Source organism: Salmo salar, chromosome 21, assembly GCF_965601325.2.
Source record: "Salmo salar chromosome 21, fSalSal1, whole genome shotgun sequence".
NCBI classification, from domain to species: domain Eukaryota; kingdom Metazoa; phylum Chordata; class Actinopteri; order Salmoniformes; family Salmonidae; genus Salmo; species Salmo salar.
In genome coordinates, this window is record NC_138311.1 from 39,504,182 (window position 1) to 39,521,386 (window position 17,205).

The 17,205-nt window shown below is 42.7% G+C and overlaps 1 protein-coding gene across 3 annotated transcripts in view; it reads left to right on the forward strand.

Moving 5' to 3' along the window:
- The window catches only part of LOC106582299 (unconventional myosin-Ib), a 171,804-nt gene extending 154,834 nt beyond the window's left edge, over nucleotides 1-16,970 (forward strand). For 2 of the 3 annotated variants that reach the window (XM_082967165.1, XM_014165241.3), the window contains 8 exons: nucleotides 1,860-1,946; nucleotides 2,926-3,000; nucleotides 3,325-3,459; nucleotides 3,709-3,815; nucleotides 4,002-4,134; nucleotides 13,415-13,567; nucleotides 13,877-14,007; nucleotides 14,221-16,970. In XM_082967165.1, coding sequence (XP_082823291.1) covers nucleotides 1,860-1,946; nucleotides 2,926-3,000; nucleotides 3,325-3,459; nucleotides 3,709-3,815; nucleotides 4,002-4,134; nucleotides 13,415-13,567; nucleotides 13,877-14,007; nucleotides 14,221-14,353 — 954 coding nt within the window. In that variant the 3' untranslated portion in view covers nucleotides 14,354-16,970. Of the gene's footprint in view, nucleotides 1-680; nucleotides 768-1,859; nucleotides 1,947-2,925; nucleotides 3,001-3,324; nucleotides 3,460-3,708; nucleotides 3,816-4,001; nucleotides 4,135-13,414; nucleotides 13,568-13,876; nucleotides 14,008-14,220 lie in introns of all 3 variants that reach the window. The other variant, XM_014165238.3, reaches the window with a different exon arrangement.
- Nucleotides 16,971-17,205: the final 235 nt, after the last annotated feature.

Here is a 17,205-nt window from a genome sequence, read left to right on the forward strand (position 1 = left end):
TTTAAAACTGTCCATGCACAACATGTCATATTTGATGGGCCTTTAACCACGGGATGCAGTCAACTGATGACACAGTACTGCTATCTTTGGAAGACCTCTGACACTATTTTGTATCTCAGCAACATCTTATCTAAAGGCTTAACGCACAAACTGACTAGATAATCATCAAATGCCTTTTATTGACACATTTATCAAGCCTACTGTAGTCTGTTACATGACCGACTAATTGGCCGATCTGTTACAGTCGTGACTAATTGGCCCATCTAATTGGTGGATCTAGTCTCTTAGCCTGGGAAAAGCCCACAGTACTTCCACTGAATCAGTGGCGCCAGTGATTTATGTGAGCTGTTCTACTAAAACAGACCATGCCAAGTTCTAATGTGGTATCAAATAGCCATACACAATAGTCACAAAGTTGAATCAATATAATTGATAATAGATACAATTAACTTCTGTCTACATCAGGGAAACCTGGACTTTTGTACTAATGGTGCTAAGTCCTATCACTCAGTCATAAGCTCCAAAAAGTAGTTAATGTTATCCTCCATTGCCTTAATCTTTCTGCTACTTCATTGCGGGGTAGGCTACACATTTCTGTCTGCTTCTTATTGCTACCAACACCCATCCCAACGGGTATATTCTTTCCAAAACACAAACCATAAACCCCACCACTTCCCAAGGCTCGGCGAGAACTGCGGTGTCGAAAGAAGGAGGTGCGAGAAAAGCACGCTGTGTCTGTCATTTGGGCTGGCTGGCAGGGGAACAAGGTATTTGGGAAGCAGCCTGTCGTCGACAATATCCATCCATATCTCGCCGCACACCTGCCATTTCCCCATTTCTCCATCAAATAAACCCAGACCGATGCCAGACCCCTGCATTAGTTAAACATTGGTCTGAGCAGACCCCAAAAGGTCTCTAGCTATCCTCCCCATTACCACCACCCATCCTATCTATATTGCATGAAAAGGTGCCATACAAACCCCTCATCCAATGTCCCATCGCATGCCAAAACAGAATTGAAATGGGGGGGAAAGTCACCTAACCTACTGGAATGGAACAAGACCCCTAAGCCCCCATTCTGTCTCTCTCAGCCCAACTAGGTGCTGTTAGCTAACCTTGAATGGTTTAATGGAAAACATCTAGAAATAGATGGCTGGAGTTCTGGTGACCCTTGGCTCTGGTAGATAATGGACAGGCCTGGGCACTAGGGGTGGATGGGGGAGGGGTGGGGTAAAGATACAGTCACTTAAGCCTCTTTGCTATGCAGCCTGGTGGATTATAGCTGATCCAGACTCAAATTGGTGGGGGGGGGGGGGCAGCATCACACAAACACACTCGCACAGTGCCTGCCCGACCCCAAACCACCAACACACTCAGCTGTCCTGGCATTGATTTCTCCTCCTTTGTTATCAAAGGTCAGGATGTTTGGGGGTGTGGTGTTTCTATTCCTCCCTGAGGCATGCTGCATGCTGCGACTCTTTGCTTGCTGATTCCTTGAGGCTTGCAGTGATTCATTTTTTTTTCCAGAGTGCAGTTTATGGAAACTTGGAGAAACCTGCTGACTGACTTTTGAACTTTGTACTTTGCTCATGCCCAACACAGCCATCTGTTTCAATCAAAAAAGTTATTGTCAATATAGATGTACAATACGTAGACATTTAATAATACTGTAGTCTATTTCATGATAATTGCATTCTTCCCATAGTGGGTTAAATTATCTTCAGGCTCTTGTTGACTAGACCGGGCTCTTGTGTGATGTGTGTCCTCACACAGGGCAGTATCTCCTCCTCCATATCAGTCTCTTATTATTCCCATATTTTAACTATTTTCTTCCCTCTGTCCTTCCTTGTTCCTGACAGGCACGCAGGGAGCTAAGGTGCCTGAAGGAGGAGGCCAGGCGTAAGCACGCCGTCGCTGTCATTTGGGCCTACTGGCGGGGACTCCAGGTATACCTGCCCTCTGCCCAGCCACTCCCTCCTACCCTCCAGCCACTCCCTCCTACCCTCCAGCCACTGCCTCCTACCCTCCAGCCACTGCCTCCTACCCTCCAGCCACTGCCTCCTACCCTCCAGCCACTGCCTCCTACCCTCCAGCCACTGCCTCCTACCCTCCAGCCACTGCCTCCTACCCTCCAGCCACTGCCTCCTACCCTCCAGCCACTCCCTCCTACCCTCCAGCCACTCCCTCCAGGCACTCCCTCCTACCCTCCAGGCACTCCCTCCTACCCTCCAGGCACTCCATCCTACCCTCCAGGCACTCCCTCCAGCCCCTCTTTGCCCTGCCCAGCCGCTCCCTCTTTGCCCTGCCCAGCCGCTCCCTCTTTGCCCTGCCCAGCCGCTCCTTCTTCTCCTTCTTCCTCTTTGTCTGATGCTGTATCTACTCCATTATCTCATCCTTTTCACTAGTATTATTGTTGTCTGAGTGACCCCAATCCTCTCATTAATTGACTGCACAATGTGCACATCACAGAGCAGCTCTTAGAACCTGTTAATGATTAACTGACTCCAATCAGTGTGATTTAAATTTACCTCATCAATGTATTATGTAACATCTTATTTTCAGCAAAACCATTTGGGAGAAAATCCCATTATGATTAGAGTTGAGTTCTCAACAGTTTACATATAATATTTTATGACTTTGTATGTTGGGTTCATTGTTTAACTAACCACATCTGCCTGTTGTTCTAGTGCAGGGTTCTCCAACCCTGTTCGTGGAGAGCTTCCTTACTGTAGATTTGTTCTACAACCCTTGATAAGATTCATTGATTAATTAAAACTGGGGTTGGAGTGAAAACCTACAGGCGGACATCTCCCCAGGAATAGTGTTGGAGAGCCCTGTTCTAGTGTCATGTCAATCAGTGTTGTTGTGATGTCATGCCTCAAATCAGATCACTATGGTGATGATCAGTTGTCTCCTTGGTTATAGGTTCGCCGGGAGTACAGGAAGTTCTTTAGGGCCAACGCTGGCAAGAAGATCTACTGCTTTATCATCCAGAGAATTGTAAGTGGGAGCGTGAATGTAAGCTGGTCCGAGTCGGTAAGACGACACAATTAGATCTGGGACCAGGCTAGCATGAAGGAGCTGTATATCCATTTTAAGCACTGATGGACAGTGTTTGTTTGAATCACTAAGAGGACGGTTTCCCAGAGACAGATTAAGCCTAGTCCTGCATTAAAAAGCTATTTAAATGGAGAATATCCATTGAACATATTTCCCGGACGATGCTTAATCTTTGCCCGGGAAACCGGTTCTATATGTTCCTGAATTTTAACAGTAATCCAAGTCTGAATGGGAGGTATTGAATATATGCCGGTCTCCCTTCAGATGCAGAAGTACTTCCTGGGTCTGAAGACTACCGTGCCCTCCTTGTCACCCATAGACAACACCTGGTCGGCCCAGCCTTACAGCTTCTTGGAGGGAGCTCACACTGAGCTCAGGAGGATCTTCCACCTCTGGAGGGTCAGTTAGTTATTATCTTTGGCAGTTCTTTCAAGTGGTCATCACAGATCCTACAGGTTATTATAAGAGTCAAGTAGTATATGACACTACCCAGCGTGCAAATCTGGTCAATATGATGCCATTATAACCAGATTACGACCTGGTTGTAAACTGGTTGTACGGATGTATAACCTCGCTTTATAGTTTACAGTACGGGGGACATCAATATAACAAACTTCCCAGTGATTTATGTGTATTTTGAATGATCAGTGCAAGAAGCACCGGGGCCAGTTCACAGAGGAGAAGAAGGCTGTGTATGAGGAGAAACTGGAGGCCAGTGAGATCTTCAAGGACAAAAAGGCTCTGTACCCCAGCAGGTATATCATATCGTCATTTTTTATTAATACATTACATAATGTTTGATGTAAAGTTAATGTTTCAAGCAGTGAATCTGGGAAAATAAATCCTCTGAGTATAATCTATGCATTGTTGCGGGTTCCTCTCTTCCGTCCTTCGGTCCATGGAAAGTGCTATATAAAATGCATGCATTATTATTGTTTCAGTGTGAGCCAGCCTTTCAAAGGAGACTATCTAGAGATCCATAAGAACCCTAAGTACCAGAAGCTGAACAGTGCTGTGGAGGAGAAGGTGCTACTGGCTGACGTGGTGAACAAGATAAACCGGGCCAACGGCAAGGCACGTACCTTTCTCGAAGTACCTTACCTCTGCAAAATCAGATTGACAAGTTCAATACTGTCGCCCTATGTGCATAGTCATTGAACACTGGTCACTTTAATAATCAGTTGAATACATTCAGTTGGACAACTGACTAGGTATCCCCCTTTCCCTAAATGTATACATACTGTTTTACCCACTTTATACAGAGCCTTCAGAAAGTATTCGCACTACTTGACTTTTTCCACATTTTGTTGTGTTAGTCTGAATTTAAAATAGACTAAATTTGTATTTTTTGTCACTGGCCTACACACAACACTTCATTATGTCAGTGGAATTATGTTTTTGTTTTAAATTAGAATTGAAAAGCTGTAATCTCTTGCGTCAATAAGTATTCAACCCCTTTTTTAGGGCAAGCCTGAATAAGTTCAGGGGTAAAAATGTGCTTAACAGGTCACATAAGTTGCATGATTTTTGAATGACTACCTAATTTCTGTAATCCACACATACATTTTACCTGTAAAGTCCCTCAGTCAAGCAGTGCATTTCAACCACAGATTCAACCACAAAGACCAGGGAGGTTTTCCAGTGCCTCACAAAGAAGGGCACCTATTGGTAGATGGTTAAAAATAATAATAATTGACTATCCTTTTGAGTTATTAATTACAGTTTTGGATGGTGTATCAATACCCCCAGTCGCAACAAACATACAGGCGTCCTTCCTAACTCTGTTGCCGGAGAGGAAGGAAACCGCTCAGGGATTTCACCATGAGGCCAATGATGACTTTAAAACAGTTACAGAGTTAAATGGCTGTGATAGGAGAAAACAGAGGATGGCTAACAACATTGAAGTTACTCCACAATACTAGCAGAGTGAAAATAAGGAAGCCTGTACAGAATAAAAATATTCTAAAACAAGCATCCTGTTTGCAATAAACTAAAGTAATACTGCAAATAAACTCAGCAAAAAGAGAAACGTCCCTTTTTCAGGACCCTGTCTTTCAAAGATAATTTGTAAAAATCCAAATTACTTCACAGATCCTCATTGTAAAGGGTTTAAACACAGTTTCCCATTCTTGTTCAATGAACCATAAACAATTAATGAACATGCACCTGTGGAACGGTCGTTAAGACACTAACAGCTTACAGACGGTAGGCAATTAAGGTCACAGTTATGGAAACTTAGGACACTAAAGAGGCCTTTCTACTGATTCTGAAAAACACCAAAAGAAAGATGCCCAAGGTCCCTGCTCATCTGAGTGAACATGTCTTAGGCATGCTGCACTGCGGATGTGGCCAGGGCAATAAATTGCCATGTCCGTACTGAGACGCCTAAGACAGCGCTACAGGGCGACAGGACAGACAGCTGATCGTCCTTGCAGTGGCAGACCACGTGTAACAACTTCTGCACAGGATCGGTACATCTGAACATCACACCTGCGGGACAGGTACAGGATGGCAACAACAACTGCCCGAGTTACACCAGAAACGCACAATCTCTCCATCAGTGCTCAGGCTGTCAGCAATAGGCTGAGAGAGGCTGGACTGAGGGCTTATAGGCCTGTTGTAAGGCAGATCCTCACCAGACATCACCGGCAACAACGTCGCCCATGAGCACAAACCCACCGTTGCTGGACCAAACAGGATTGGCAAAAAGTGCTCTTCACTGACGAGTCGTGGTTTTGTCTCACCAGGGGTGATGGTCGGATTCGTGTTTATCGTTGAAGGAATGAGCATTACACCAAGGCCTGTACTCTGGAGAGGGATCGATTTGGAGGTGGAGGGTCCGTCATGGTCTGGGGCGGTGTCACAGCATCATCGGGCTGAGCTTGTTGTCATTGCAGGCAATCTCAACGCTGTCCGTTACAGGGAAGACATCCTCATGTGGTACCCTTCCTTACATCACCCACCAGCATGACAATGCCACCAGCCATACTGCTCGTTCTGTGCGCGATTTCCTGCAAGACAGGAATGTCAGTGTTCTGCCAAGGCCAGTGAAGAGCCCGGATCTCAATCCCATTGAGCACGTCTGGGACCTGTTGGATCGGAGGGTGAGGGCTAGGGCCATTCCCCCCAGAAATGTCCAGGAACTTGCAGGTGCCTTGGTGGAAGAGTGGGGTAACATCTCACAGCAAGAACTGGCAAACCTGGTGCAGTCCATGAGGAGGAGATGCACTGCAGTGCTTAATGCAGCTGGTGGCCACACCAGATACTGACTTACTTTTGACCCCCCCCCCCCTTTGTTCAGGGACACATTATTCCATTTCTGTTAGTCACATGTCTGTGGAACTTGTTCAGTTTATGTATCAGTTGTTGAATCTTGTTATGTTCATACAAATATTTCCACATGTTAAGTTCGCTGAAAATAAACGCAGTGAGAGGACGTTTCTTTTTTTGCTGAGTTTACATGTGGCAATATGAAGTGTTATGTTTGGGGCAAATCCAAAACAACACATTACTGAGTACCGCTCTCTATATTTTCAAGTATGGTGGTGGCTGCATCATGTTATGGGTATGCTTGTAATCGTTAAGGACTGGGGAGTTTTTCGAGATTTAAATTAAAGTGAATGGAGCTAAGCACACTCAAAATCCCAGAGTCAAACCTGGTTATCTGCTTTCCACCAGCCACTAGGAAATTAAGTCCCCTTTCAGCAGGACAATAACCTTAAACACAAGGCCAAATCTACACTGGAGTTGCTTACCATCAGTGAATGTTTCTGATTGGCCGAGTTACAGTTTTGACTTAAATCTACTTGAAAATCTATGGCAAGACCTGAAAATGGTTGTCTAGCAAGGATCAACAACCAATTTGACAGAGCTTGAAGAATTTAAAAGTATAATGGGCAAATGTTGCACAATCCAGGTGTGGAAAGCTCTTAGAAACTTGCTCAGTAAGACTCAGAGTTTTAACCGCTGTCAAAGGGGCTTCTACAAAGTATTAACTTGTATGTAAATTAGATTTTTCTGTATTTTATTTTTAAAATGTGCAAACATTTCTAAAAACATGTTTTCACATTGTCATTAATATGAGGTATTGTGTGTAGATGGGTGAGAGAAAAAAATCTGTTTAATCTATTTTGAATTACAGCTGTAATACAATGTAGAATAAGTCAAGGGGTATGAATGCTTTCCGAGGGCACTGCATGTGTATATACTGTATTCTAGCCATGACTACTGCTGTACAAACAGTACATTTGCTATTCAAATACCGTCTATACACAATATTCATATACACACTACACTCAGTGGCCAGTTTATTAGGTACCCCACCCCGTTAATGAAAATGGTTTGCTCCTACAGACAGTGAGTCATGTGGCCATGGCTTGCTATATAAAGCAGGCAGACAGACATCGAGGCATTAAATTACTGTTTGATTGAACGTTCGCAAAATGAGTGACCTAAGTGACTTTGAGCGTGGTATGATCGTCGGTGCCAGGCGCGTCAATTCCAGTATCTCCGAAACTGCTGGCATCCTTGGCTTCACGCACGACAGTGTCTAGGGTTTACAGAGAATGGTGCGACAAACTAAAAAAAGTTCAGTCAGCGGCCGTCCTGTGGGCGAAAACAGCTCATTAATGAGAGGTTTAGGGCGAATGGCAAGAATCATGTAAGGTAACAGTCAAATAACGGCGCAGAACGGCATCTCGGAACTCATAACTCATCAGTACATGTCAAGGATGGGCTATTGTAGCAGACGACCACACCGGGTTCTACTCCTATCAGCTAAAAAGAAGCGTCTCCAGTGGGCACACGATCTCCAACACTGGACAATTGAGGAGTAGAAAAACATCACCTGGTCCAACAAATCCCAGTTCCTGTTGCGTCATGCTGATGGCAGAATCAGGATTTGGCGTAAACAGCATGAGTCCATGGCTCCATCCTGCCTGGTGTCAATGGTACAGGCTGGTGGCGTAATAGTGTGGGGATTGTTTTCCTGGCACACACTAGCTCCCTTGATACCAATTGAGTAACGTTTGAACGCCACACCATGTAGAATCCATGCCCCAAGGAATTCTGGCTGTTCTGGAGGCAAAGTGGGGTCCGACCCATTAATAGATGGGTGTACATAATAAACTGGCCACTGAGTGTATATTTATATTCTGGACTCATTGCTCGTTCTGATATTGCTCATTCTGTTGTGTTGTAGCCCTTACACTCATACCCATATACGGGTTGAAAATGACAGATTTGGAAACTGGTAAGTGCATAAATTGGAATGCAGTGACTGTGCAGTAAGATGCGTGTCAGAGCTCTGGGTTTCTACTTCACAGCTCTGTATGGGTTTCGACTGACAGCCGTTCTGAACTTGAATGCAGTGCGTGACAAATAGAAAGCAACTACAAGTGTGCTTGCTCTAGTTCTGCAACAGCACAGCTAGGAGAGTTCAAAAAAAGCACCTTATAGTTGAAGACTCTTCTTTGAGTCATACAAGTGCATTGAAATTACTTTGGAACTGTGCACACTTTGTAGAGTTGTGTGGCCTCTTGGAAACACCAGTTAGTTCTCGCACTTAAACCATTGTCATTGTTGTCTTATGTTGCACCTACCCCAAATTTTTCAAGAATATTCTTATGTTACTGAATGTATTTTCAGAGTTCATTATCAACAAGTGCATTGAGTACAGTAAATGTAAAATGAACATAAAATCAGCAGTGTCATGTTAGGATTCAGTCTTGACAGATGAACTGTTGTCACTTTTAAATATTTTCCCATCTCTTAACTGTTCCCATTTAATTTCTACCATGGTTATGCATATGCTTTCCATATTTCTTCAGTAACAAACATTTCAATTTAGACCTATGCATATAGGCCAATTCCCACGAGTGTAAGGGCTTATTTTCTTGTTCTTTTGTAAATCTAATCAAATCAAACTTTATTTGTCACATGCGCTGAATACAAGTGTAGACATTACCGTGAAATGCTTACTTACAAGCCCTTAACCAACAGTGCAGTTCAAGAAGAGTTAAGAAAATATTTACCTATTAGACTAAAGTAAAAAATAATAAAAATTAACACAATAACATAACAATAACGTAACAATAACGAGGCTATATACAGGGGATACCGGCATGTATGGGGGTACAGGTTAGAGGTAATTTGTACACGTAGGTAGGGGTGAAGTGACTATTCATAGATAATAAACAGCGAGTAGCAGCGGTGTACAAAACAAATGGAGGAGGGGGTCAATGTAATTGTCCGGTGGTCATTTTATTAATTGTTCAGCAGTCTTATGGCTTGGGGGTAGAGGTATTAAGGAGCCTTTTGGTCCTAGACTTGGTGCTCCGGTACTTTTTTGGATTATGTATGTATTGATATTTCTGCGTTGTTGGAGCTAGAGACATAAGCATTTCGCTGCAGCTGCGATAACCTCTGCAAAAGTGTGTATGTGACTAGGGCTGTTGCGGTAACCGTATTACCGCCACACCGGCTGTCATGAAGGCAGTCAAATTTCACATGACCGTTTAGTCACGGTAACTAGGCTTCTCCAAGCTCTGATGCTGGTCATTAGTAGCCCACCAAACTTGCTAACTACCTGGTACTCGGCACTCTATTGTCCCTATAATCACTCTGACATCAATGCAAATGTATTCGAAAATCTAATCATATGTTGCACAACATTTTCTATAGGCTATGCAATTGCGGGAGAAAACCAAGTGATGGCTTTTAAGAAAAATACGAGGATCCCATCAGCTTTCTATAGGCTATGCCTACTATATTTTTCTAAACATTCCTAATTTTAAGCACATTGCTTATATTTACAACAGGAGTATTGCGTACCTGGCTGGCATGAAAATGAACCACTGGGAAAAGTGTCCTCCATTCGCTATCTAAGTGCATAGAGTATGTATTTTTTTCCTGCTGCCCCTGTTTCAATACAAGTGCATGATAATGGTCCATTTCTAAATTAAAACAAATGTCACATATATTATTTAGTATATGTAAAGACCAGATTAAATCAAGAATAGTCTGATGGGTGACAATATTAGCTTATCACTTGTGAATTATATATTGTCACTTGTGAATGATGCCCAGCATAAGTAACTATGCCTTGTTTTTTTACTTTTTCAAATCATAGTCGCACACCTCATGTAGCCTAGCCCCATAGGCGAATGTTTTACTAATGTTTAACTAAAGTGGCCAAAAAAACATCTTAAAATTTAAAGACATTTGTCCACTTTACAAAGGGTCTAACCGACATATATAAGCAGCGCATGAGTTTCAACTTTGGGGAAGGTCAATTTCACCATAAAAATGCACCTTTTATAATACAGTGGGGGGGAAAAAGTGTTTGATCCCCTGCTGATTTTGCACGTTTGCCCACTGACAAAGAAATTATCAGTCTATAATTTTAATGGTAGGTTTATTTGAACAGTGAGAGACAGAATAACAACAAAAATATCCAGAAAAACACATGTCAGAAATGTTATAAATTGATTTGCATTTTAATGAGGGAAATAAGTATTTGACCCCTTCTCAATCAGAAAGATTTCTGGCTCCCAGGTGTCTTTTATACAGATAACGAGCTGAGGTTAGGAGCACACTCTTAAAGGGAGTGCTCGCAACCGCAGCTTGTTACCTGTAAAAAAGACACCTGTCCACAGAAGCAATCAATCAATCAGATTCCAAACTCTCCACCATGGCCAAGACCAAAGAGCTCTCCAAGGATGTCAGGGACAAGATCGTAGACCTACACAAGGCTGGAATGGACTACAAGACCATCGCCAAGCAGCTTGGTGAGAAGGTGACAAAAGTTGGTGCGATTATTCGCAAATGGAAGAAACACACAAGAACTTTCAATATCCCTCGGCCTGGGGCTCCATGAAAGATCTCACCTCGTGGAGTTGCAATGATCATGAGAACGGTGAGGAATCAGCCCAGAACTACACGGGAGGATCTTGTCAATGATCTCAAGGCAGCTGGGACCATAGTCACCAAGAAAACAATTGGTAACACACTACGCCATGAAGGACTGAAATCCTGCAGCGCCCGCAAGGTCCCCCTGCTCAAGAAAGCACATATACATGCCCGTCTGAAGTTTGCCAATGAACATCTGAATGATTCAGAGGACAACTGGGTGAAAGTGTTGTGGTCAGATGAGACCAAAATGGAGCTCTTTGGCATCAACTCAACTCGCCGTGTTTGGAGGAGGAGGAATGCTGCCTATAACCCCAAGAACACCATCTGCACCGTCAAACATGGAGGTGGAAACATTATGCTTTGGGGGTGTTTTTCTGCTAAGGGGACAGGACAACTTCACCGCATCAAAGGGACGATGGACGGGGCCATGTACCGTCAAATCTTGGGTGAGAACCTCCTTCCCTCAGCCAGGGCATTGAAAATGGGTCGTGGATGGGTATTCCAGCATGACAATGACCCAAAACACACGGCCAAGGCAACAAAGGAGTGGCTCAAGAAGAAGCACATTAAGGTCCTGGAGTGGCCTAGCCGGTCTCCAGACCTTAATCCCATAGAAAATCTGTGGAGGGAGCTGAAGGTTCGAGTTGCCAAACCTCAGCCTCGAAACCTTAATGACTTGGAGAAGCTCTGCAAAGAGGAGTGGGACAAAATCCCTCCTGAGATGTGTGCAAACCTGGTGACCAACTACAAGAAATGTCTGACCTCTGATTGCCAACAAGGGTTTTGCCACCAAGTACTAAGTCATGTTTTGCAGAGGGGTCAAATACGTATTTCCCTCATTAAAATGTAAATCATTTTATAACATTTCTGACATGCGTTTTTCAGGATTTTTTTGTTATTCTGTGTCTCACTGTTCAAATAAACCTTCTATTAAAATTATAGACTGATCATTTCTTTGTAAGTGGGCAAACGTACAAAATCTGCAGGGGATCAAATACTTTTTTCCCCCACTGTAAAAGCATTACATACATAATTGCATTTGTGGTCACTTTTGATAATGGTGTTTTCCAGCTAATGGAACATTTACGCTTATAGCCTAGTACCATGTGCGCATTGCTGCGCTTATAATGTGAAGAAATAGCCTAATAGTTGACCAACATTTTAAGCTGAACGTTCTGATCTGTTGCGTCAGCCATGTTGCATAAAAATGTTTTTTTGATGCTAGTGGTTGTATTCATTTGGGATCGATTTCATCCCACAACTGTCGCAGACTATGTTTGGAATATTTCTTTCTGGCACAAAATGGAATAGGTCAACTTTTTTACTATGGCGGATGTAGATTGATATAGGCTAGTGCTTTTGTTGTTCGTTAGGCCTACTCATCTTGTTGGCTGACAAAAAGTAAATGTGGACAGTTCTTCTAATGTCTTCAATATGCGCCTCGGAATTATACAAGGGCATGCGCAGTTGCATGTCTGTCTTCACTTGTAGCCTGTGTGAAAGACTGATCACCTGACGGAGAGCCATGTGAGTGGGCGGCGCTTCGATTGCGCAGCACACTCAGAGAGAAGGGCAACGCAGCACTCCGGGCCGCGAAAGGCATGGATTTTTTGGGGGGTGGGAAATTCGAAGCATTATCAAGTGCTTGTCAAATTGTGAATGAGAGACTATTGGTGTGTGTACAGCCTGCGTAAAAAAACAAAGCAGCGCTCATGCCTTTCCAAGCAACTTTTTTTCAAATCATCATTAACCTTTATTTTACTAGGCAAGTCAGTTAAGAACAAATTCTTATTTACAGTGACGGCCTACACCGGCCAAACCCGGACGACTCTGGGCCAATTGTGCACCGCCCTATGGGACTTCTAATCACGGCCGGTTGTGATACAGCCTGGATGCAGCCTTGCAATGTATTGAAAATCAAAACATATAGCCCGACGTTTGTAGAACAACTAAAGTTACATCAATAACTCTAAATTAAGCATAAGGAGTACCTATTTCTTTAACCGCTCAAAACAGAATAGTGCGGAGTCCCTCAAATCATTTGGAGGAAATATTTATATTTTATTCAGCTTTGTTCAATTGTATTCTTCATACTATAAAATAATGCCAAGGAATTATAAGTAAATCTTGTCTACTAAATGATCTAATGTAGCCCACAGCCATTTGGCATAGCCACATCAGGACCTAACATAAGGACAACTCAGAGTATGCTATTATTTTCTACTGAAATAGACATTTTCTTCAAATCATGCTTCTTTAGACCTAAAATAAATAATGGATTTATTGTGATGGTGTAGGCTATATTATATGGATGTATTAGACTTTTTAAAATGGCTTGCATGTGTGGAAGCCAGGATTACGTAAATAATTAATCATTTCTGTAACGTAAAATAAAGTGTAACCAAGTTCTTAGGGTTTTAAACCTAGCCTCTCGTTGTTACAGGGGTCACCAAGGCTCTTCTTGCTGACCAAAAGCAACTTTGTCTTAGCTGACCAGAAGACAGGCCAGGTGAAGGCCAGCGTGCCGCTGCCAGACCTCACCAGCGTGTCGGTCAGCACTCAGAGTGACGGCTTCTTCGCCCTCAAGCTCAAAGAGGTGATGGAGGCAGGGAGCGTTACACCATCTGCACTGTGATGCACTTACACATGGACATCCATCTAGCTAACTAACCAGCTGGCAAAACTGGTTGAAATGAACCTGCTTTGCTTGCTGCATATCAACTGGTTGCAAACTGATTCTAATGATGTCATATCAACCAGTTTTGCCTGCCATGTATCTAGTTGTAATAGTAAAGTTCTGTTTTTTAACTTTTAATGTAACAGTAAGGTTCTAATCATGGAAAGATTGGGTAGGCATATTGACTTTTAAATTACTAACCCTCTTCTCTGTGTGTTTAACCCATAGGGCTCTGCTTCAGCTGCCAAAGGTGACTTCCTGCTAAGCAGTGAGCATCTTATTGAGATCATCACCAAACTCCACCGCACAGGGACCACCGCTGCAGACAAGGACCAAATCAACATTGATATCTCAGACGAGTAAGAGAGCCGTCGACATGTTGACTTTACATTGCAGTGCTGTTGTTGTTTCTCTTCGTCAAGTCTTGGTCCCATATGTGTGTGTGATGTCTTGGCAACTGCTACAGTCATTATCATGTTTTCACAAACAGATCTAGGATCAGGCTAGTTAAATCCCAGGAAGGGATGTCAGAGGATGTTTCTAATCCTCCTTCCTCTTTGTGTCCCTGGCAGGTTCCTCGTTCAGTTCAAGCAGGACAAGGTGTGTGTCAAGTTCATCCAGGGGGGGCCTAAGAACGGCACCAGTGCTGCCTGCAAGCGCAAGAACAACCGCCTACTGGAGGTGTCTGTGCCATCATCGCCATAGAGACGACACAGCCTCACTGATAGGGTTGTCATGACAGTTCACCATCAGACCTAAACTCCAGCCCCACCCCCAATGACAGTGCAATTTACGCTACTTTTTGTTATTTGTTCTCTCTTATTTCCTCTTCAGAGTCATTACATCACTGTAATATTTAATAGTGCTGCCACTTTTGGTAGAGAGTGAAAGACCCTCATGATCGCATGACGATAAGGTTATAAGAGAAAGATGTTACTTTGTTTTACTTGTATTGTTAAAGTTGGTGGTGGGTGAAGGAAGGAAAGAAGTGCACTCCTCTTGTCAATGGAGCATAAGATATCTCCAGTCAGATAATGACGATGATAATGATTGTTGAGCTTGGTGAAGCTAATATGCAGGCTTTGTGGTGTGGTATCAAAGCCATCCATGCCAAGCCGTACCCATATTCAGTGATCTCTAAAAAGGGGCAAAGAAAGAAAGTATTGACAAGTCACACCCCTGAACTAGCTTTCAAAAAATCTGATTATTTTTTCTGTTTGAGCTCTGAAATGGCAACTCTATAGACCAACGATGACCAGAGAGCTTTCAGGGTTGCTCTAAAATGTTCTCTGAAAGTAAAAAAAAAATACAATATGATGGCACTTGTTATGTTCACTCGGGTGAGTTAAAATAAGAAAAAGATCATGATGAATAGGCTGAATATTGGCTGGGTTGTTTCTGTTTTTGTTGTGCTTTGCTGACACCTACACAGCTGACTGTACAGTGGGTGGTCAAGTAGAAGAATCAACAGTTGTCAAATGTGATTTTGCCAAGTGATCTATCATTAACCACTTAGTATCCATGACAACTCCCTTCTCTGTGTGGTGCCACGACGTGTTACATGTATCAGTGTTGTCATCTAATCAGGTCTTGGACTAAGTGAAAACCAAAAAGGTGAATGGTTCCTACACTGTTTGTCATTAAGTAAATGCCACAAAACCTTTTTAAGGGGGACTTAATCAAGCAGGAACAAGGCTTTATTTGATAACACACTACACGTGATCAATATTCATTTCCTCACTTTTCAGTTGTCCTCAAAGTACATGTCTTCTCTAAGCTTTACTCAATATACATGTATGTACAAATAATTATTCTAAACTTAGCTTTTTCTATGTGTAATTGAACAGTGTATATCCTTATAAATGTCATTACTCAGACAATAATTCAGTGGTTTGGTGCACAAGGACCTCCCCTATGCCCCTTATGAAGGCTTGTGATCGGTCGGATGGACAGGAAGTTGTTAGAATTGTCAGGAAGTTTCCAACCACCACAGGAAATGAGATGGACCCCAGGGTTCCCAAGCCTACCCTATGCCCAGTTTTTTCAAAGTTATTTATCTGGATTTTGCATATGGAAAGGATGAAATGCATTGAAATTGAATGAATAGAATGGAAGTCCCAATTCAATCATTCATCCGTTCTATTCATTCTATTTCTATCTGTTTCATCTTAGCCGATAGGCGAAATCCAAATAGATAACTTGTGAAAAACTGGGCCCAGATGACTATCCTAGATTCCCAGATTTAAGGCTGGTCAGTCTTTTTAGAGCCACGAGGCTGCTAGTTTTCAATGGCCCTCTTGTTTGAAATGTAAGGGAAATTAGCTATTTGCCTGGAAGGCTGCCTAGGCTAGGCTACACCATCTCAAGCATTCCTCCTCCCTTTGGCCTGAGTAAATTAGTAAAAGGACGCAGCATGTCGACAGACGGAACACAAGATTAAGTCCTACACTCTGACAGATGTTTCTGAAGCACATGCTGTTGAGAGAAACACTCACTCACTGACTATCATACATCAGCTAAGACATAGACCCAGCATGGATAGGGTATGTAGGGGTAAATTATAGTGTCCTTATGCTAGTTCTCTTATTGCTGTGATGCAGAAATATCTATGCGGTTTTTGCCATCACAATGTAGGCAGTTCAGTTTTTTGTAGCCCCATTCTGGCTAATAATAAGTGCAGTGTTTTTCTTGGGACTGGCCCCAGCTGTTTGAGTGCATATGGCCATATAGTACATTCTTGGCAGTTTTTTCAGAAATCTAGCAATCACCGCTTTACTGTCTCCTCTACCTGTGCACAGACTATACTTTGTACACACACAAGCCAATGTCCCTGATCTTTGACATTTGGAAGTCTATTTTAATATGATATTCTTTATCAGGAGGTTTCATGGGGGTTTGGACTGTTGACTTCAAACAGTTGGGTTCTCTGGTGGTGGTTGTAGCTCAGCCGAACTGCTCTAGATCACATTCCTATAGGGTATTTTCATTTTAAGTTCTTGTAATTTCACAGAAAATCCACAGGTGGACTTTGAGGAATGTTTTTTTCCTTGCACGGGAAGGATGTTGTGCTAAATCGAATGATGTTTGTTGCTTTTCAGTTCTGTACAGTTTGAGATTTCAATGCAGTTTGCTACAAGGTTAATAACTCTCTCGCGCTTCTGTTTATATTTGAAGTAAAATATGAAAATAGAAATGCAAAATGATGTATGCATTCTTGTTGTGTGCCTAATGTAAGACAGAGAAAGAACATGGAAGTGTTTCAATAATATTCAATGTAACACATTTACAAGTAATTTTTTTTAATAAAAAAAAGCTATAAATACTTTGACTTTGTGATTGTGTTGGTTTTGAAAGAGTGGAAGCGTATGGGCAATTCCACATCACTCTAACTGGAAGTGCCCATATGTGTACTGTACATGTTCATCAGTTCAGTTTATGATCTCTCAAGACAGATGTTTGAGTCATCAGCATTACCAGGCATCGACCGCTAACCATTGATGCATACACAAACATAACAGTATATCCATCACAACACTCAAGTAATAATCTTTCTGAGC